Here is a 22117-nt window from a genome sequence, read left to right as displayed (position 1 = left end):
AGGCAGTGAAAGACAGGTGTGCCTGGCGTGCTCTGGTCCATGGGGTCACGAAGAGTCGGACACGACTGAACGACTGAACAACAACAAGCTAGTAGTTGTCAATGACACCCTGCGACAGTAAATTCTGTATGTTACTTGATCGCCTGCCAAATTAGGCATGCTTAAACATATTGGGTGGTATCCAGGGTTAGTCATATTCAGAGTGGGTCCACTGAAATCAATGGGCATTGCTCACTTTGGTACATTGATCTCAATGGGCCAACTCTTGAGCAGAGCTTAGTCGGATACAAACCATGGATTTAAATTAACTTAAATTGCACTTGCCTTGGTACGGAATTAACACAAATGTAGTTTTATTTAAATGGGTTATTTGCTGCCCCCCCCCCATTTATGAGCCAAGCTCATACTTTTGAGCCTCTTCTCTGCAGAAATGAAATCACAGCCTTATTACTTTATCACCGTGAGGATTGTGATTTCTGCCTATAAGATTCCCCTGCTTCCTGCAAAAGATGAAATCAAGAGAACTGGCAACTTTGTATTTTGCAATTTCTTGCCACCTCCCCAGCTTTTTACAGGTTTCCAAATGGGCTGTTGCCAATTAATATGTGATATGGAAACACTGGCAATCTATTTCAGGAAGCTCTCCCTGCTATTTGCTGGGTTTTAAAGTATTCCTTAGCTGGCCAATTACTTTCCTACTTATTTCTCTTGTTAAAAATGAGGTTCAGCTATTTTAGAATTATTCTAAGGTGTATTTTTAAAAAAATCCACTCCTGGGGCAAGCACCTTTAATGAAGTTAGAAAATGTATCTACACTCTTGTTAGAAAGAGCCCTTTGCCATCTCACAAATCTCTTTCGTTAGGAGAAAAAGGGGGCTGTTCTCCCATTTCAAGTTTAATTTTTTAGGCCAAATGAAAATTATTCTGCAGCTAGTGCCAGAAAAAATGGGAGATCTTAGTCCAAGGAAAATTAGAATGGCCTGAGGAAGGTGGTGGAGCAAGAACTAAGACGGTAAGTTGAAGCAATGAGTTACAGAACTATAGAACCACTAGCCTCAAATATGTATGTGTGTGTGTAAAGGATAAGGACCCTACTACGGTTCGCCAGTTCCAAATCTGGGTTATGTGCATTCCACAACACACTTCTGCAATTGCACAAGGCAAATATAAAATACGATACTAGATGCAGAATTAAGGTCCTGGAAGCCTGGTTTCAATTTTGTTTCTTTCCCATCAACTGCTGGCTGAATTTTTATCTGAACTAGAGATGTCATATACAGGTAGGTAGCCGTGTTGGTCTGCCATAGTCAAAACAAAATAAAAAATAAAAAAGAGATGTCATAGTTTCAACACAGGACCACCTGCCATCTCACCGATTAATGTCATTAACAAGCTTGATTGTAAAAATCTTCAAACCAGTTTGCACAAAGAATAACTAATAAAACTATCGATACAAACTGGGTTTTTTGTTTCAAAAATGATTTAAAACATTCAAAAAAATGATAAACTAAATGTCAGTATTCTACATATCTGAGCAGGCTTGCCTTAACAAAAATGTTTTAAGCAGGCACTGAAAAGGTTACAGTGGAGGTACCTGCCAGATGTCAATAGGCAGGGAGTTCCAAAGTGTACGGGCTGGCACACTAAAAGATCAATTTCTTACAGATGCAAACCAAATATAATGTGGTACCTGTAGCACAGCCAGTTCTACAGATCGAAGCTGTTGTGTGGGTATATGTTAATAAAGTCAGAAACAACCATCTATTTGGCAAAGAAGATTTTTGCAAACCGCGTGGCATGCAAGGATATCTAGATCAGAGAGGCACCATTCAAGAACAGAGAACTGATACACAAAATATGATTTAGCACCCTAAGTAGTCCTGGGCATGGATACTAATTGTAATCCCCATCATGTGTGGGATTTTTAAAAGATGCAAGTAATAAAGAGTAATATAATTATGTGACCCATGAAATCAGACTTTGTGCGAGCATAAACAAGATCTCCAACTCATCCATTCAGACATTACGTTTTCCCCTTTCTGTGTGAGCAGGCAGATGTGAAATGACTCCCAGCTCATTTTTTTTTAAATGCACCATGAGGTTCAGCCCCAAGAAAGGCATTAAATTAGATATGGGCTTCTCTGTACTTTTTTTTAAAGGGGTGGACAACAATAATTTGGTGACTAAGAAAAATGATCTGTTTCCTTTTTGTCCTCCTGGAACAACTCAGCCCAGCCACTTCTCAGAGGGACTCATTAGCATCTCTCACCTGTGTCAGGAAGGAGGGGGAGACAATAAATAAGCCCTTGGGGATCCATTAAATTAAATCCACTAAATACAGAAGTTACCACAAAGAAATACACAGGCATAGTTTCTTTGAATACAGCATAGAGGGAAACAGAAACTGGTTAAAAGTCAAATTGGAATTTAATGTGAAAAAAATGTCTTTATTTAATAAACTGTCCTAGCTGAAGAGCAGCTACTATTACTACAGTTGACATGGACCAGAATCGATACAGTGGTACCTCGGATTACAGACGCTTCAGGTTGCAGACTCCGCTAACCCAGAAATAGTACCTCGGGTTAAGAACTTTGCTTCAGGATGAGAACAGAAATTGCGCACCAGCAGCGGGAGGCCCCATTAGCTAAAGTGGTACCTCAGGTTAAGAACAGTTTCAGGTTAAGAACAGACCTCCAGAATGAATTAAGTTCTTAACCCGAGGTACCACTGTACAGCCCACCTATACTGCTAAGTTGCAAACATACCTTATAAACATATTTTGCAAGAGCAGGCTTAGAACTTGCACTACATTTAACTGTATTTACAAAATTTGCAATCTCTCTTCTCCAGACAAGCTCAGGATATCATACAACATGATATTAATAACAAAATTATACATACATACATTACACACACATTTAAAAAATAACTGAATGTTTTGATCACAGCAATTTAAGTTTGCTTTCCTTTTGTTACAGGAAAGTATTGCTCCCCAAGGCCAAAGTGGCACCAGCAATTGGCAGCCTGTCTTCTTAGGAGGCAGTTCTCAAGGGCTTGGCATACACTGGTTGCAGTACATAGTGAACCAAAACCATGAAGAGGCACCCAAGGAAAACCACACAGAGAAGGGACAGCAGGACAAAGCGGCCGATGAAGAAGGTGTCGACAATCTGAGAAGACAAAGTGCACAAGTGACAGCTGAGCATATCAATGACAGCAGTCTTCCTTCTTTTTCTTCTCCTTTGAATAATAATAATAATTTATTTATACCCCGCCCATCAGTTTCCCACTCTGACCAGCTCCCAACAGAATATTAAAAATAGAATCAAACATTAAAAACTTCCCTAAACACGGCTGCCTTCAAATGTCTTCTAAAAGTCAGGTAGTTGTTTATTTCCTTGACATCTGATGGGAGGGCGTTCCACAGGGCGGGTGCCACTACTGAGAAGGCCCTCTTAAATAAATAAAAGGGGGGCTCACAGATCAATAAAAGCAAGACAAATCTCCTGCGCTCAGGGTCACCATCTAAAAAGACATGACACAAAAGGAAAGTGTATTTGGAGCAGGGAAAGCAAACTCAGGAAATAATTATTTGTTACAAAGCTCTTACACCGAGCAGCTGGAATGGAAAACAGCTCAATGAGAGGAGCCAAGCACTGATGGTCTCTCAGCAGCGTCAATGAAGTGTCCTTGCACACTTCTCTTTCCTTGCCTGCCACGCAGCTACTGCCAGATGGAATGGCTGCTGCATCTCATCTCTTGCTCCCTCTGCCTGGGTGAGCAAACACCACGGAAAGACATGAACATCAACCTTCCTGTGCGCCAAGCTGATTGGCAGAGGCTCTCCACTAGGGGGCCTTATTGTGGGAGGTGAGGCAGGAAACTGAGGAAAGGGCTTCTTCACTGGTGACGGAGTGTTTCTGCTCATGGAACTCTCTCCCTAGGCAGGCTTGCTTGGCTCCTAATCTGGTATATCTTTTCAGGGCCATACAAAGACCCATCTTTTAAAGTCCTACACTAGTGGTCAAAATTGTGGAAACCTTTTGGGGAAAGTGTATTTCTGAGGTTTGATGACTGGCTCTCGAACACTCTGGCTACATTCAAATGAAGGAAAGCTACTGCAAGTTGTGCTTCCTTTTTCTGGTAATTTGGCTATAACTTTTGATAGAATACAGATAATTGAACAAACTTTGTTGCATTACATTCTTCATTTAATTATCTTTCCGGTGATATATAATTTTATGGTATCACTCCAAAATAAAATTGGTGTTATGAGCCATCAAACCACGGAAACACACTTTTTCCAAAAGGTTTCCACAATTTTGGCCACTATTGTATGTATATTTTAACTACTGCTCTGTTGTTGGCTGTTTTAGTGTCAATTTGCATTTTCCTGTCTTGCATTGATTTCATTCTTGATGTATATCATTAAGAGCTATCCTGAGAGCCATATGCTAAAACTGCCACAACCAAAAACCAAATATTGCAATGTCTCGCCAACTTCAAGAAGGAGGCGATAGGTGAAATTCAACATCTCAGAATAAAAAAATCAAGAAAGTTAAAGAGAGACCACAGCAACAAAAAGAATCAACAGCATATACTGTAGCTTTGGCCTCTGGTCAGAGGACTTATCCCACCAAATTCAACAAATTGTATTTTGTATTGAATATATTCTCATGCAAGAGTGACTTCAATTCTTGTTTACAGTAAAAAAAAAAAAAGCTGCTGGAATTAATAAATGCACAAATTAAAAGTCTCTGAGTTTTCCTTCCATGCTCATTAAGGCTTGAATTATTTGCAAGAAGCCATGGTTCTGCTGGTTTGTGCTCTGCCTGCCCCACGGTTGCCCCATGCCCTTGCAGTGAAAACTGAACTCCGATAAGTTAAAGCGGACAGTTTGCCCTACAAATATAAGTAGAGATGCATGCTAGGACAAGAGAGGAGGAGTGAGGTTAAAGCTGCCATATAAGAACCCCTGAACAGCCAGGAAAAAAATATAATAAAAAGAAGAGTTTGGTAGTGAGGCGCCCCACCCCATCAGTAAGAGACGGGTTCCCACACCCTCTTCCCAGCTCCTGGGACTGCTCTACACTCTGCTTACAGCAAAGGTGAGTTTCATGAAACAGCATTAACACAAGTTTGACCTCAGCTCCGCTACAGAACAAGTCTCCTGTGGGTGACATGTTTGCTCGCTCAACACGCTGCACTTTTTAATTAGCCAATTAGCAGGCTTTGGGTGCCGAAAGCTCAGGGCATGTATTATTGATACCATATTGTGCTGGGCTGCTGCCGAGGTGAGTCCTAGAGATCCTCGGAATGGACTCTTTTATGGTGCAGGAGCGTCTCTCAAAGAGAGACTGCACTGCTAAGTCCAGCTTCCAGAGTTTCTCCTGATCCTGCTATAGAGGAAAAGAGCAATATGGAGAGTAGAACATGGCAGCTGAAATATGGCCAGGACTGAAATTTCAGAGATACAGGGACAGATTTGCTTTAACACCAGGCTTAACCTAGTAATGGTTAAGGAATACCATACTGGCCTGAATACAAGGCTCACTTTTTTTTTCCAAATTCCAACCGTAAAAGGTTAAAGTACAGCTTAAATTCACAACCTTACAAAAATTGGCTTTTACGATATCGCTGCTGAAACAGACATACAGTAAAATGGAACGGGTGTGAGTACCTGCGGAATTTTAAGAGAGCAGCTTATATTTGGGTACTGTCTCTCCCCCCCCCCTTGAATTTTAAAAGAGTGGCTTATATTTGGGCCAATATGGTACTACTTTGCAAGATTCTACCCTCAGAGCAGACGATTGGCCCTTGCTGACTCCTGCTAGGTATAAATATTTCCATGAAACAGGGCATTGGCTGGCCTGCTTCTTAGGCCATGCAGCCTTCTTTGCTGGATCCACTGCTCTTTCTTCATTGCTTCTCCTTGCCTTTTTGCACCACCGCCATCACCAAGGCCAGAACATACTCCTGATATCACTTGTTGCCAGCTCCATACGTACAGCAGACTCCTGTTCATCTCCAACATAGACTTGTTACCTGCTGAACTCTACTGCTGTAGCCCCCCTTGGCTCCTGGAATGGACAAATCTCAAACCTATGCCACCTTTCCCAGCTCTTAAGAAGCTAGGATGTCTCATACTGAACCAGTCTCAAATAGACACTTCTTGGTGCCTTACTTAGCTCCTATACTACCAGCAGTCTGGTCCTTCAGGACACAAGGCAGATCTGCCTCTGTGGATCAAGGGTGCCCTTTAGGCTGTTTTAGCCTGAATACAGTCACCTGATTCCAAATTATATAAACATCACACCCATGTCAGTTCCTCAGTCTGAGCATCTTGTAGCCACACAAGAACTTGGTGCAGTTCTGCCATTATTAATTATTACTGCGAGAAGCAAAGTTACAGGGAACCAGGCAGAGGGTCTTCTCAGTAGTGGCACCCTCCCTGTGGAATGCCCTCCCTTTAGATGTCAAGGAGATAAAGAACTACACAACTTTTAGAAGACATCTGAAGGCAGCCCTGTATTGGGAGGTTTTTAACACTTGATGTTTTTATTATGTTTTTAGATATGCTGTGTCACACAGAGTGACTGGGGAAACCCAGCCAGATGGGCGGGGTATTAATATTATTATTATTATTATTATTATTATTATTATTATTATTAATAATAATAATAATAATAATATCAGTGTTAAGCAAAAGTACATGTACAGGACTGCAAACCAGCATAGGTAGTGGCTTGCTGGTTCAGACCAGGAGACACCGAGGTCAGCATTCTTTGCAAGAATTCCAAGCAACCAAGTGGACCTACCAGGCATTCTTCAGTGGCCCAAAAAGTGGGCACTGGTCTACCTTCTGCCTACCCTTGAGTGAGAAAATAGCAATTCTACTATCCCTAGTTGCTCTCTGGAATGGAGTGGGGTGGAGGGGAAACTTTGCTGTGTGTATATGAGGAAGCTGTGCAACACTCACTGTGTCTTTCTTTCTTTTGCAAATATCACATGCCATGCATCCAAGAGCATATCAGGGCCTGGGGGAGCACAATCAAGGCAAAGTCTGGATTTGTCACATTTAGTACCCAGTATAAATCTCCTTGCAGCTAAGGAGATGGGAGAAGTTGTGTTTTGCCCTTGTCCTAGAAGCACAGGCACTACTTAACAGGTTCCATGACACTCTTGCTGTGGCAGAGTGGCACATTACATTACAAGCTCTGCATGCAGAAAGTTGAATCTCAGGCATCTCCAGGTAGGATCATCTGGAACCCTGGGGAACCAGGGCCAGTCCATGTTGACAGTAACTAGCTTGAAGGACCAGTGGTCTGACTCAGTACAGGGCAAATTCCTATCTCCCCATGTAATCACATTCTGAGCAGCACTCCAAATTGCAGTGACCCAGTTGGCAAGGGAAAATGCAATTCCACCCCCAACGGACGCTTTGGGGTCCGAGAAATGATGCCTTAATTCCTTGTAAGAAGGGCACATGAGCTATAAACTGAAATTGCAGACAATAAAGTTCTTCAGAAGAAGAAAGAAAGATACAGCTGTCCTAAGTAAGTCTAGGTGATTTCCCTTGCTGTTGGAGTGTGGCGGCAGCGGGGCCTTGTAGAGGAATGCAGTCAGGAAGGAGCCTTGCGCCAGAGAGCTCAAAACATTCCCAGTGTCTCTAGGAGATGAAGACAGGAGAAGGACTGTGTAATGAATGTGGAGTTTAAATAATTAGGACCAGGAAACCTTTGGGAAGAGGGAGAATTTCCTCCGAAGCTGGATCCATGAGGGAGCCAAACTGCTGGTAATGGAAATTCAGATGGGGGGGGGGGAGGTTGTTAATCTTGCAGCAGGGGAAAGCCTTGAGAAGGAACATTTGATTATCGGTGAAATCTGCTGGAGGCAGCAGCTGTGCTAGTGAAAGTGGGGGTTTGGGGGGAAAGCGGGTAGGATTACAGTTGCCTCTGGAGAAAGGGCACCCGGAGGTGGGATAAGCACTCTAATAGCAGCCAAGTGTCAGCACCAAGATAATTAAAAAAGAGCTTCCAGGATCAAAGATGATGTGATCATCACAATTAAAATCCGCATCTTCATTGCCAGCCATTTATACAGCGGTCTTCTTAACAGACTGTCAGTCTGTTAAATCAAAAGATTTAACTCTGAAGCAACAAAAAACCCCACCGTGAATAACTTTTCTCTTTCTATTTTTAAATTCAGGGCAATGTAGAGAAATGGGGTTGAGGGTTCAAGGCTTCTGAAAAAGAGGACACGGAGAAGAATCCAGTAACTCTTTGGATCAAATAGTTTGGCCTTCTGCTTGTAGCGTGTAACAGCACAGATTTATGCATCTCACTGCAGCATTTATTGCTCCACCTTCCAGGATAAAAATCCTTGCAAAGTGACTTACAAAGTAACAAAGATTTATACCCTGCTTTTCCCTTTCAAAAGAGGTGCTTGAAGGGCTTTCAAAAAATGCAAACACAGGCACAAATTTAACAACAATCCATTATTAAAACACAATTGCCAGGCTGAAATTAACATCAAAGACCTAGCAGACAAAGAGCCAAAACTAACCATTAATACATTAAAATTGAGCAACAACAGAAATCGGCTGATCGCCGAAGAATTGATGCTTTTGAATTATGGTGCTGGAGGAGACTCTTGAGAGTCCCATGGACTGCAAGAAGATCAAACCTATCCATCCTTAAAGAAATCAGCCCTGAGTGCTCACTAGAAGGACAGATCCTGAAGTTGAGGCTCCAGTACTTTGGCCACCTCATGAGAAGAGAAGACTCCCTAGAAAAGACCCTGATGTTGGGAAAGATGGAGGGCACAAGGAGAAGGGGACGACAGAGGATGAGATGGTTGGACAGTGTTCTCGAAGCTACTAACATGAGTTTGGCCAAACTGCGAGAGGCAGTGAAGGATAGGCGTGCTCTGGTCCATGGGGTCACGAAGAGTCGGACACGACTGAACGATTGAACAACAACAACAACAACAGAAATGAAAAGCATCTTGTTGTTACAGGGGGAACAAAAATAGAAGGGAAAAATAACCCCTTGGGCAGGGTATCACCCCGAGAAAGCTCCACTGGATGCTGAAGACCATTGGAGGCAAACAGGTAGGATGCAGTAATATCAGAGCACAATAATCAGGCAAGGAGGCAGGCAGAGGAGGGAGGAATAACAGTGGGCAACAGGACACTAGATTAGATGGACCTTTGCTCTAATCTTAGGACTTTTTTCTGCAATGAGATGTGGTGGAGCAGGAGTTAAAACAGTTATGTGAGGAGCTGTCAGGAAAACAAATTGAACACGCAGAGGAAAAGCTGGACCATGTATAAATGATCAAACCCTTGTTTAATAAGCTGGGATATGCATGAGCTCCTTGCAGCCGCATGCAGTCCCTTCCGACAAGCAGGGAAACACACCAGGAAGCCACAGTTAACCATAGTTTCCTGTTACATGCAAACCACGAAAATATGGTCAATGGCTTTCAAAGAAGCCAAGCTACAGAGCCATGGTTTAAAGCTGGCTTCTGTACAAACTGGGATACGTAAGCCAAGGTATAGTTTAACTGTGGCTTCTTGGCTTGTTTCCTGCCACGTGCAAAGGGAGAAGTGATGGGGATGAATATTCAGCCCAAGATCTCTCAGACAGATCCCTTCCATTGCTCTCCCATGTGTGTACATACTTGATTTCCTAATTAAGGAACTAAAAACAGGTTTTTTTGTTTTCTCTATTGTTGACTTCCACTAGGAGTTGGAAGTCCTTATTTTACTTCTTTTTCTTTTCTTCTTTTTCTCCCCCCCCCCCCCGATCTGCTGCAAGTTACGCAGAGATCTACCAGTTGATTCCAATCCACCTTCTTCCAACTACTGCTGGATATCAGAAAAATGAAAAAGGAGCAGAAAGAGGTACCAGAGAGCTTCCACAATATTTTAACAAGCAGTCGCAACCAGAGTTTCCTGATAATATGCAAGTTACAGGCAAGTTACAGGCAAGTATGTCCATGTGATGATGAACGCAAAGCCAGGCATCTTCTATGCACCTTCTAGCGAAGCAACCTATTTCTCTCGCAAATGACCCAGAGTGGAAACAGATTCACTTTGCAAACAGACCTCAGTGTAAAAGCATTTCCCCTCAGGCTGCTACAAGGCACCTAATAAGGTGACTTGGGTAAATAATGCAAGCATTCCATTCAAGGGTCATCTTCCTAGCTCAAACGCTTAAAAAAAAAAAAGATTTTCTCCACTCCAACGTCTGAAGACAAAATAAGCTTCACCCCCAACCAAGATTCAATCGTGGACTGTCTAGACAAAAAACTCACTCCCTACTTTGGAATTAAGAGTCCTCCGACATCAAGTGGACTACAGAAACCTAAGATGCTGCCTTACACCAGATCAGACTATTTGCCCTCCTCTGACTGGTACTCTCCAGGATCTTGGGCAGGGTCTGTCTCATTACCTGCTCACCATCTGCACTGTTTTTACCTAGAGATGCCATGGATTGAATCTAGGTCTGGCCCATGAAACCTTCCCCACTCTCTTCTTTTTGTGCTGCACAGCAAGGAAGGAGCTCCTTTTCTCCATGGGCAGATGGCAGCATTCCTATGCTGCATGAAGAGCAAGAGATCACTCTCTTTCCTTGCAAGCAGACTGCTTTGCTTCTGTGCTACACACTGAGAAATGGAGTCCCTTTCTCAGTGCATAGCAAAGAAATGCTCTCCTGGCTCTCTCTCCCTCATTCCAGCACCTGGGCCTTGCTTTTTGTGGTTCTGTGTGCACTAAAGGTGTGGGATTGTACAAACTCTTGGCTCTTGCCCTGTCCAGTTCTGGAAAGAGTCATTGACAGCTTCCCATTGGGGTAATGCAGTTCTTGGCTTAAATAAGGATCCAAAACCCATTTCTGCATGTGCTTTACTACAAAGCTACCATTCCTTCCCTACACTGGAGATACCAGCAATTGAACCAGGGAGCTTCTGCATGCAAATGACATGCCCTACACCTGAACTACAGCTCCTCTCACAATCTAGACATCTTACTCTTTCAACTGGGTAAAAGGAAGCAGAGTGGAGACAGAGAAAATAAAATAGAAGTGAATGAAAACAGTGGCAATGTGGAGGCGAAATGTTCTGATGAGAATTGTAAATTAAGCCATTGATTAATCTCAGCCAACAAACCGCAATGCTTTTTATACGGATTGATTTTTCCTTCTGTGTATCACTATATCACACATAACACCATTGTCTTTTCGAGGTACATTATGAAGAGCACCCACACTGCAATATTTTCTATGAAACATTACTTGAATGCATTTTGATTGTCCTTCATTTATCTCCATTACACCTAATGGTAATTATAGCTCTTATATTGCTACTGCAACCTCTCTCAATCTCCAGCTAATATGAGATTGCAATGGGAAGCCATCATTCTTGTTTGGGAGATGCAAACCCTGAAGAGGCCTGGTTCACATTTCTCTGGCATGTAGGACCTTAACATTTTGAACTGCTAAAGCAAGGGCACTCCTGCACCCATCTCTAAGGAGGCATCCAAGGCCATGACCACATGAACCATATGCACCTGACGTACCTTCCTTGTGCCAGCATGTACCAAATAAAAATGTCTGCAGCGGCACACAAATTCCCATGTATGGTCAAGGATGTGCAAGTCTGCTACATCTGCAAATAAGCCTGCCTGCATGATGGGGGGATAGGGGCTGCATGTACCAACAAAATCTGAAATGGTTTTGTTCTTTTCCCTTCCTACCTAATGCCATCAAATGAAGAGATTAAGAGGCTCTCCAGAAGTCCTCTTCGTTGTGCATTCACAATGATTTGTATTAATGTATCAGTGAGGTTATTTGTCATTTTGCTTCCAATACAGCAGGCCAGTATTCTCCTGGCCTGGGGACTCAGGTAATGCAGAGGTGATACAAAGGCCTGCAGAAAGGCCTGTGTTTGAAAGCAGGGCACTCGAACCGCAACCTTACTTGTCTTGAAGAGGAAGGCCCTATTTCAGCTAGTGAGAATCCTCAAGTTACACACACACCCAGCCACCTTTCAAATGAAAGGGGTCTTGTTTGTTTGTTTGTTGACTTTGGGAATGGGAAGGGTCAAAGGGACAGAGAAGCTGCTGCTAAATCAGGCTGTTTGAGAGAAGTAATTAACCACTAACCACCACCACCCCACCCTCAAGACTTTGTTTTTAATGGTTGACAAGAAAACTGTTTTCACAGGCCCCATCTGTATTGTCTTCTATTTCAGTATTTCACTTTTTTTTACGGTGGGTTTATTGTTTGTCCGATGGAGTTGGTTTTTACTAGAGACTGTAAGCTGCTCTGGGAAGAAAGTTCCTCAAAAAACAGGGCAATAAATTTCTCAATGAATGAGTGAATGAATGAATCCTGCTGACTTTGCTAGGTCTGGACTATTAGCTACTAGGGCATGCCAGCTGGTTCTCTTCACTTCCAAACTTACTGGCTCCCACCTGACCTCTAAGCTTGCTTTCAGTCCACTGGCGTCCACACATCATCCGAGGCCCTCAGGTCCCTTTCCTGAGAGATGATTCAGAGCGTGATAAGAAGGGAGAGCCTTTTCAGTCGTGGCTCCTCATCTGTGGAATGATCTCCCCACTGAGTTCCATCTAGCACCTTCCCTTACATCCTTTCAGTACTAGCGAAAGGCTTCCCCTTCCCTGCCTTCCTATGGCTCGTGGGGTGGTGGGACTGTTTTTGATTGTTGAATGAAAATATTTAATGTTTTATACGATTTCCCTCCCTTGCTATGGTATAATGTGTTTATGTTTTTAAATGTAAGCTGACTGGAGACCTTCTAGGTAGCACAAGATTAATAAGTCAAATAACTAAATAGGTGCCTGCTCTCAGCTTGAACACCTGACTCTCAACTACCAGTCTTGGCCTTGGTCGTCTAGCAGCCATTTCGTGGCAGCATGCCGACTTCTCTTCTCCCTTTCCCAGCAATAATGCATTCGACCTGGCGGCATTTGCTTTCCCTTGGAAAATGGGCAATTAGCCAACCACTTGTACTGATGCAAATTACTGGGACTATACTTAGTGCTAGAACTTGGCCCTCTTGAAATCTGTTTTGGCTTGTAAACAGCACGCATTTGAAACAGTATGAAATCCTACAGATTTGTGGAGGGGGAGCTTCTCAATAACTTTACCTTAATTTCTGAGGCCGGTGCAGGCAACTCGCTGGCACGAGGGAAAAGCAACAGAACCAAAGTGATGATCACAGCAGCTAAGAAAACCACAATGACAGAGAACCTGGGGAGAGAGAGTGGGGAGAAACCACAGGAATCACTGCTAATCCTAGCCACACTTTCTTAGAAGAAGATTTAAATAAACCTGCATAGAGTTGCTCAATGTCACTACCCAGGCACACACCCCTTTAAATGCCCCAATGGGGCAGAGCAGAAAGCAACCAGGGTAGCTCCCACCATTTACCTTCCTGGTCAAAGCATCCGCTCAGAGCCGTCTCAAGGGGATCTGCCGCCCTGGCGCGGCTATCCCTCCGGCGCCCCCGCCATGCCGCCTCTCCGCCGCCTCCCTCCCGCGCTTGCCGCCCCTTGGGAGGGGGGTGGGCGAGTGGGGGATGAGGGGCGTGGCGCTGGAGCGGCGTGGGGCTCTGCGCGCCCTTCCAGCGCTTCCGGGATGGGAGGCGAGGGCGGCCGGCTCGCGCTCCCGCGCGCAGCCGGGCAATTCGCGCTCCGCGCGCAGCCGGACGGCACGGCGCGGCTGGGCAGCTCGCGCTGCATCGGGCGGGCGGGCGGCTGCGCGCGGAGCGCGAGCTGGCCGGCTACGCCGCGCCATCCGGCTGCGCGCGGGAGCGCGAGCCGGCTGCCCTCGCCTCCCGTCCCGGAAGCGCTGGAAGGGCGCGCAGAGCTCCTGTGCTCTGCTGGGCATCCAGAGGGCGTGGCGTGGCCGGCCAGCTCCCTTGCCGGGAGTCAGAGGGCGCTGCCGGCAGGCGCTGCCAGCGGGGCTGGAGGGCGGAGGCGCCCTCCAGGCCATTGCGCCCTGGTGCGCCGCGCCACCAGCCCCAATGGATGAGACGGCTCTGCATCCGCTCATTCCCTTGTCTGTTACCAGCAAGCAAGAACCCAGGAATCTAGATGGTGAAAGTGGTGAGAACAGGTAGAAGGGAGCTATGGCTGCCTTCTCTCCCACTAACTCAGGAAATTTAACAGACTATGCCAGGTACCCAGGTGTGAAGACCTGCACAGGATTTGGCTTCCAGAATGCTAGCATCTTCTGCTGTTTGCAAGCACCTCAGAAGAAGAAGAAGAGTTTGGATTTGATATCCCGCTTTTCACTACCCGAAGGAGTCTCAAAGCGGCTAACATTCTCCTTTCCCTTCCTCCCCCACAACAAACACTCTGTGAGGTGAGTGGGGCTGAGAGACTTCAGAGAAGTGTGACTAGCCCAAGGTCACCCAGCAGCTGCATGTGGAGGAGTGGAGACGCGAACCCGGTTCCCCAGATAACGAGTCTACCGCTCTTAACCACTACACCACACTGGCTCTCCTTGCATCACAGTGGGGAATAGACCCTCCCAGAGCAGCCCCAAATGGACCAATCTGTAGCAAAGAGTGGCATTCAATGCACTTATTTCATTAATGCAAGGATTTATGTTTGCACAACAGAACTCCTTCCCTCTCCAAATCTGTCTAGAGGATTGAGGGAACCCCAATAACAGATTTTGGGTTGGGGCAGGCGGGAAGTCCCATTCTGCACAAGTGTAAATCTTTGCTAATGGAATGAGTGCTACATTGGATACAGCCCAAAGTGTTTAATGACTGTAACTTTAGGGTGCAATTTTCAAGAATCAATGCAATGATGCCAGTGAAAAGTGCACTATGAATTTACCAGGACTGGATTCTACCTCACTACACTACAGGAAGGAGCCTCAGAAGGATATGGCTAGTTCGGGGGGGGGGGTGTATTCTGCAACCCAAATCCATTTGATGCCAGCTTCCTTTCCTTTCTTTTTAATAGATAGAAAAAGGCTGGGCAATAACTGCCAATATACACCATGTCTTGAGAAGCTAAAAGATGCACTTATTAGATTAAGTAGAGGATATGTGGCTGCCAATTTTCCTTTGACATTATTTATTATTTATAGACTTTGCCAAATAAGAAGAAGAACAAAAAATGACAATAATGTCCACTGCAAAGATAAAATCATAAAATGGGGTCTACATTTTTTTTAAAGGGGGGATGGGCAGAGACATAAGGTGACAATCATATGGCTCCGGGGGGACATAGGATACAAGAGGGCTCCCTCCCTGATATTGGGTCTTCCCAACTGCTGAAGACATAGATACCCTAGCCATACCAAAATTTGTGTACCTAGCCAATGGCTGGAGATGAATTAGACAAGCAAAGGCTCACTAATTTATCAAATCATAAGTAAGAAAAGAAAGCAAAGCACACAAGCGAAATGATCAGGTAGCCCTTCCTCATTAAAAATGCTATGAATATTTGATTTTACAAATGAAACATTATGCAGTAAAAAGGAAGATATTAAATATCCCAAGTCTTCCCTGAGAATAATTGGATAGAACATGGAGAAGTCTTTCATTTTGTTTTGGTGGTGGCAGGGGATTTAATGAGTCTATTATACTTTTCTTATAATTTCACAATCCACATTTTGAATACTTGGGGTTTTGTTTTTTAATGGCTGCTCTCCAATTAAACAAATCTTGGCTGGTTAATTATACAAGTTTCAGCGGATTAATTGATTAAATAAAACTTGCAACTTCAGAAAAATAATAGTTCTGAAGGAAAAAAGGATGCTTCTATTTTACATGATATCATAGCAGGCATCACCCTAGAAAAGGCATTCACTCCTCTGTGAGAAAGATAAGGAAAGTTTCTTCTAAGCTGGTACTTGCTATCTGCAGTTTCCATTAGCACATGCATTTTTAAAAGATTACCTGTGACGAATTGGTGCACCTTTTCAGTTGATCAATTTTCATTTTTAAAAATATTGCCTAAACATTGCTGTCCCGTTGTTGTTGTTGTTTTTTTTAAAAAAACCCATTAATTTGCAATATTCCCCTCCCCTCTAAACATAGTTGCTTCACTGTAAAAAAAACACATGCAGAAAAATAGTAATTCAGAATAGATCAGTAGTAGGCTGGTTAGCACCTCTGATATCTTTTCTTTCCCCTCCAAAAATCAATCCAGGGTCTCTTGTGAAGAAGCACTAAAAATCATCACACCTTGAGCTCCCTGGAGTGAAAGGTGGGAAAGTAACATGTAATTAATTAAATGATGGAACCCAACCTTCTTCTGAGGAGGAATGGCTGAAATATTTGCCTGAAATCCATGTGGTTAGCAGTTTCCTCTCCAATTACTTTCCCAGCAGGAGACGGCACCTTACCTAGCGAGTCCAGAAGCTCTGGATAACAACATGCAGAGCAGCAAGGTCAGTACCCAGAGCAGCGCTAAGATAAATACTCCTGGCCCAACTCCAAGAACTGTGCCAGGCATCCTGCAAAGAAAGAAGCACTGCTAAACTTTTTGTTAGCATAGCACCACCTTTCCCATTCATTCCTGGGGGTTTGGTGTCTGTGGAAGCTGTGCATTTCAACACCTCTGAAGATATTACAACAAAATATTGCTGGATGGCTCTTGAGACCAGGGGGTAAATTTTCATATAAAATTTCATACCGTTGGGTGGCTTTTTGAATCAAGATGGCAGAGAGAACCTTTCAAAACTGCACTGATTCTTTGGTTTCTTAGAATTCTTGAAAAACACCAAGTACGAGGCTGCTAATTTACAATATTTAGAAGCCATTTTTTAGGGGGAAATAACATTGCAAGGCAGTTCCCAAAAGAGATTTTAAATAAGAGTTATGAATCGAAATTTAAAAAATTACAAAAATCATCTTAAGAACCATCAGTGTCCCCTGGAAAAAAAATAAGGATGGAGTATCATTACAATTACATGCAACAAGATACTACCAATGTATCAATGCAGTGTGTCCAAGTACTGTACATTTTGAATTTCTTTGAATTGTATGATTTTTGAATATATTGTATGTAAAATTCTATTTTAAAAATAACACGAACCATAAATAACCATAAAAACAGTATCACCCAGCATAATGTACCGGTAATTTAAAACGAGTTAAGTAAAGCCATGAACATGCCATTCAGATACCAGTAAGGCCATTCAATTACTGGTAAAAAGATCAACAGGAACCTGGGGCTTGTTTAGGAAAAAAGCAAACTGAATGAAATAAGTCTTTACTGCCCATCTGAAAGCTTGTGGAAAAAAGTGTAGCAGAAGGGACAAAATTTTTAAAGGAGGAACATATGGCAACCCTAGACATGGGTTTTAAAATGATAAATAATAATGGATATTGAACCAAAAATGTAGGTCACTGGCCACAGTCAAACATGATTGCTGCCCCATAAAATGTGAAACTCCCTTAAGGGAACTCATGGATGAAAACATCGCATTGTCTTTATGCCCAAATTGTGGTTGGCCACTGTATGAAACAGGATCCTGGATGAGATGGAGGTCTGATCTTAGGTTCTCAGTTCCCAACTTGCAAAATAGAAATATTACAGACTTACTTCACAGTAAGTGAACGCTGCTTTTTCCTCCCTCTGGTGGGGCCTCTTGCGCCTCTCAAAGCAGCATCACAAGCTAGGGGTAGAAATGCAACAGATTAAGCTTTCTCCCTTTTGCTGTGTTATGTTTCCATCCCACCTGATCACTAGAAGAACTCATAACCAAGAGCATGATTTTTCCCTTTCCCTTTTGCAACACATCTGAGCCTGAGGGCAGGGACTGTCTTGATCCATAAACTATTCTGGGGGCTTCCAGGGAAGTGGAAGTGCAGGGTAAAAGATAAATAAAGTACCCCACCAAGGATCTCCAAGCTCAGGGCAGAACACAATAGTTCGCATACCCTCGTTTGAGTTATATTTTTATTCATTCCATTCATTTGGTGCCCTTTATCAAAAGATCCCAGGTCAGTGTACAATATTAAGAACACGCTTTACAGAGGAACCTTGGCTTATGAACGTAATCCATTCCAGAAGACCGTCCGAGTTCCGAAACGTTCGAAAACCGAAAACTCAATATGGAAACCTCAAAACGGAAAAATTAATACAAAAAACTCAATACGGAAGCCGCCTTGGGACTTTGACTTCCGAGGCGCATTCGAAAAAGCAAGCAGTTACTTCCGGGTTTTCCAAGTTCCAAAACGTTCGTCAACGGAAATGTTTGAAAACTGAGGTTCTACTGTAATCATAATTTTAAAAAGCATAATGATATGGCAGCAGTTATTAATAAAATAATCATTTTAGCAAATAATATAATAGTAAATGATAAAATAAACAATAATAAAGTAACAATTAATAAAATAATTTTAGCAGTTAATAAAATAATAAATACTGATAAAATAAATAATAAAATGACAATTAATCATTTTAACAGTTAATAAAATAAATAATAAAATAACAATTAACTAAATAATCATTTTAGCAGTTAATAAAATACTGATAAAATAAATAATAAAATAACAATAAATAAAATAATCATATTAACATACCCCCCCTGCTTTAAACAGGCCTCACAACAACCCTGCAAAGTAGGTGAGACCAAGAAGTGATGGGGTGGGAGGAGAGGGAGGAGAGAGTAAAATAAATTTCTATTAAGCGCTTCTATGCTTTTAAGTTGTGTGAAAGAAGAAAGGTGTGTGTGTGGGGGGGTGTTGGTTCTCCCAACACGGAGAGGCCATAAAGCTTCACCTGTTGAATCCCTGCCTGCCTGGCACAAGGTGAGCCCAACCTCGCCGGGCTGTTGTGTAAGAGGAAGCGCGAGATTGAAGCCCGTTGGAAATCAAAGATTTGCAGCTGTAACAGACCCAGGGGTACCCCCCTCACAGAGGGGAGCCCAAAGCAACGGCGGCCCGCGCTCCCTACCTGCGGGCAAGTCCCCGAGAGGCCCGCACTAGCGGCGAAGGACCCTCCGTGGAAGTTTTCAATCCTCGCCCCAAACACCTTAACCAATCCCAGCGAAGATTCTAGTCAACCCCGCCCGGCAGGAGCCAGTGACCGCTTTCGTTTCATCTCTCTTTCCAGACCGGATTGGAGGTTACCACGGGCAACCCAAAGCCTTCTGCCAGAGGGCGCCGCGGCTTTTCGGGAGCGCGCCGGCTTATTGGCTCAGGGGACGAGGAGAAGTGCGCTCTTCACCAATCGGCTTCTCGCCTTCTGCCCTCCGTCCTCCTCCCCCATCGGAACGAGACCCGTCGCTGCTGCCGCTCCGATGTTCAGCTTTCTCCCCTCTGTCCAAGGAACAATGCAATGCATGTTAATTGCATTTAAATAGATGCCTTAAAAAAAACAACTGTCAAATTAGCTAGCGCTGGGGATGAGCTAAAAATAAGGATAACGAGAAGCCCTACCGAAACAAAGTGACAAAGCACTCATAGCTGTCAAGTTTCGGATTTGAAAATAAGGGATCAGCACCCTCACCTGTCCCAGGGACAGTCTACGGTTCTCAGGGACAGTCCTCGCCGTGGTAATCCCCCCAAGCTACAAATTAATTTACACCAGGCTACACACCATCATCTTTCCCCACATTCATATGTGGGATTTGACTGGAGTAACACATGACTGGAAAGGTTTGCAGTTCCACAAAAATAGGTGTGCACTGCCTCGAAATAAAAAGAAGTGAACAAAAGGCGGCTCACTAGGGGGGCATTGCTAAAAAAAATGTCAATCAGAATCTGAATCACATACACCACAACGCCTACACAGCCTCAACTTAAGGTGGCCCCGCCTGGCTTTTTACAGGCCCCAGCTGAGTGCACAACCTGGCCTTTGGAAAGGCCATATAGACAGATACCTTTAACTTCTGCACCCCTCCTTTGCACACCTGTCAACACAACCACATAGGCATTTCCCACAACAGCTCCGCAGCACAAATCCCTTCTGCAGGCAGGCACCCGTGCGCAAGAAATGCGCTCCGCTCCCCACAGCGGACCCATGCTCCCTCGCCCTCTCGAATTTCCCCTCTGCAAGCTGCATCCATGGATAGAACATCGCACCTAAATATTTCCATTATGCACAACGCGCAGCATTTGCACAACCCCCTCCTGACAGCACCACACACGGAGGGATAATTCCCACACACAGCTTGATGGGCACATGTGTAAACCCACCCCACCCCACCCCACCCCACCCCAATATATATATATAAATCAGATCTGCACCAGAGGGAATGGCACATGCCTCTTTGTCAATTTGAGCATAGTTGTGCTCCGCGGGCGACAACGTACGGGAATAGAAAGAGATGGGCAGGCCGGGTCGGCCTCTTATATACCTACTGGGATTGACAAGAAATGTGACCCTCACCTGAATCTCATAGCTCTCCGGTAGCTGCCTCTGATCAGTTATAATTTAACACTTGGGGGAAATAATTAGCATCACACATCATGTGCCAAACCAATTAACCAACCAGAAGGATTACTGTTAATAGCAACAGTTACAGGTAGGTAGCCGTGTTGGTCTGCCATGGTCAAAACAAAATAAAATAAAAAATCCCTTCCAGTAGCACCATAGAGACCAATTAAGTTTGTTCTTGGTATGAGCTTTCGTGTGCATGCACACTTCTTCAGGTACACTGAAACAGAAGTCACCAGACCAGATAGTGAGGGAGTGGGGAGGGGTATTACTCAGAAGGGTGGTGGGAATGGGTGATCAGCTGATAGTTGTGGAAAACATGTAGAGGACTGTTAAAGACTGCAATTATTACAGGGTCTTACAGGGAAAGGCAAGGGGTGAGATGGCTAAAGATAGCTTTGTCATGTATAATGAGATAAGAATCCAATGTCTTTGTTCAGACCAAGTTTCTCCATGGTTTTAAGTTTGGTGATTAGTTGCAATTCAGCCACTTCTCTTTCCAGTCTATTTCTGAAATTTCTTTCTATTAAGACAGCTACTTTGAGATCTTTTATAGAATGTCCTGGGAGATTGAAGTGTTCTCCTACTGGTTTCTCTGTCTTGTGATTCCTGATATCAGATTTATGTCCATTTAAGGACATAGTGCAGATCCACAAATATTAGTGAAAAGCATTGAAAGTACTCAAGTACTCAGCCCCCAACTTTGATTTCCTTAAAAAAAAAAAAAGCTCAACAACTTTGGGTGCCCCCCCTCCCAATATATTGATTCATTTGGGGGGGGGGCAAAGGTGGGTGTTGCAGAGATGAAATAGTGGTACAATGTATATGCACACGTGTCTGCATTTTCTACCTCTCTGCTAAAAGCTTTTTTTTAAAATAGAGGAAAACATATTCCTATGCTTGTCATGCTTGTGGTATTTTGAACATTAAGAGAAGATCCAAAATAGAAACACTTGTAATATCAACTTGCGGACTAATTTACCATCTGTCCTTTTCGTTTCGTTTCTTTTTCTAGATTTGCTAAGGGACTGCAGTAGCCTACGTATCTGGATTTCTGTTTTGTTTAAAAGTCCAGCAGCGTCAGTAAGAAACGAAGATGCTGTGTGAGCTCAGTCTTGTTTTTGCCCCATGTTGACATATCCTCCAGCAGACAGCTTTAAAAGGGCATTGGACACATTCATGATGCTGGGCTGGAGGGGGGGGCAAGAGGGCCATTGGGCCCCTGGGGGTGGCACAGATTTAGACAGTTGCAGATTTGTTGGCATTTAATAAGTTTCTTAGCTAATTATAGGCACAGGAAACCCAAATGTGACGTGATCTCTCTGCTTCCTGCTGCAAGTTCAAGCAAATAAAGGGGATGTGATTTGATAAAACACATCTTTTCTGTTAGCTGATACAGATTAGTTTTTTGTTTTTGTTTTTGAAATCATTTTTATTTGGTTTTACAAATACAAAAGTGTAAGAGTCCAAATATATATCTGTTGTGTCGTGGGTTCTGGTAGCAAGAAGTCCAGCTACACGTCTTAGTGAAAACAGCTCTTTATTGTAGGGATTAGACAAGACTGGGGATAGGGGGTAGGGAAAGCTCTATTTATAGACACATTGGGACTGAGGGAAAAGATACATTTTAGCGGGAACCAATAATATTCAAACTTTCCGGCGGGACCCAATCAGGCTGT

The 22117-nt window shown here is 43.6% G+C and overlaps 1 protein-coding gene across 1 annotated transcript; it reads right to left on the bottom strand.

Annotated features, from left to right (window-relative positions):
* Window positions 1-2948: 2948 nt before the first annotated feature.
* Window positions 2949-17739, bottom strand: TMEM218 (transmembrane protein 218). The gene is made up of 4 exons (XM_033172242.1): window positions 17598-17739; window positions 16396-16506; window positions 13176-13278; window positions 2949-3171 (listed from the first exon to the last, which is right to left on the bottom strand). The coding sequence occupies exons 2-4, from the start codon at window positions 16503-16505 to the stop codon at window positions 3034-3036; spliced, it is 351 nt and encodes a 116-aa protein (XP_033028133.1). The 5' UTR covers window position 16506; window positions 17598-17739; the 3' UTR covers window positions 2949-3033.
* Window positions 17740-22117: the final 4378 nt, after the last annotated feature.

Source organism: Lacerta agilis, chromosome 15 (genome assembly GCF_009819535.1).
Source record: "Lacerta agilis isolate rLacAgi1 chromosome 15, rLacAgi1.pri, whole genome shotgun sequence".
Taxonomy (NCBI): domain Eukaryota; kingdom Metazoa; phylum Chordata; class Lepidosauria; order Squamata; family Lacertidae; genus Lacerta; species Lacerta agilis.
This window is presented reverse-complemented; position numbering and strand designations above follow the sequence as displayed.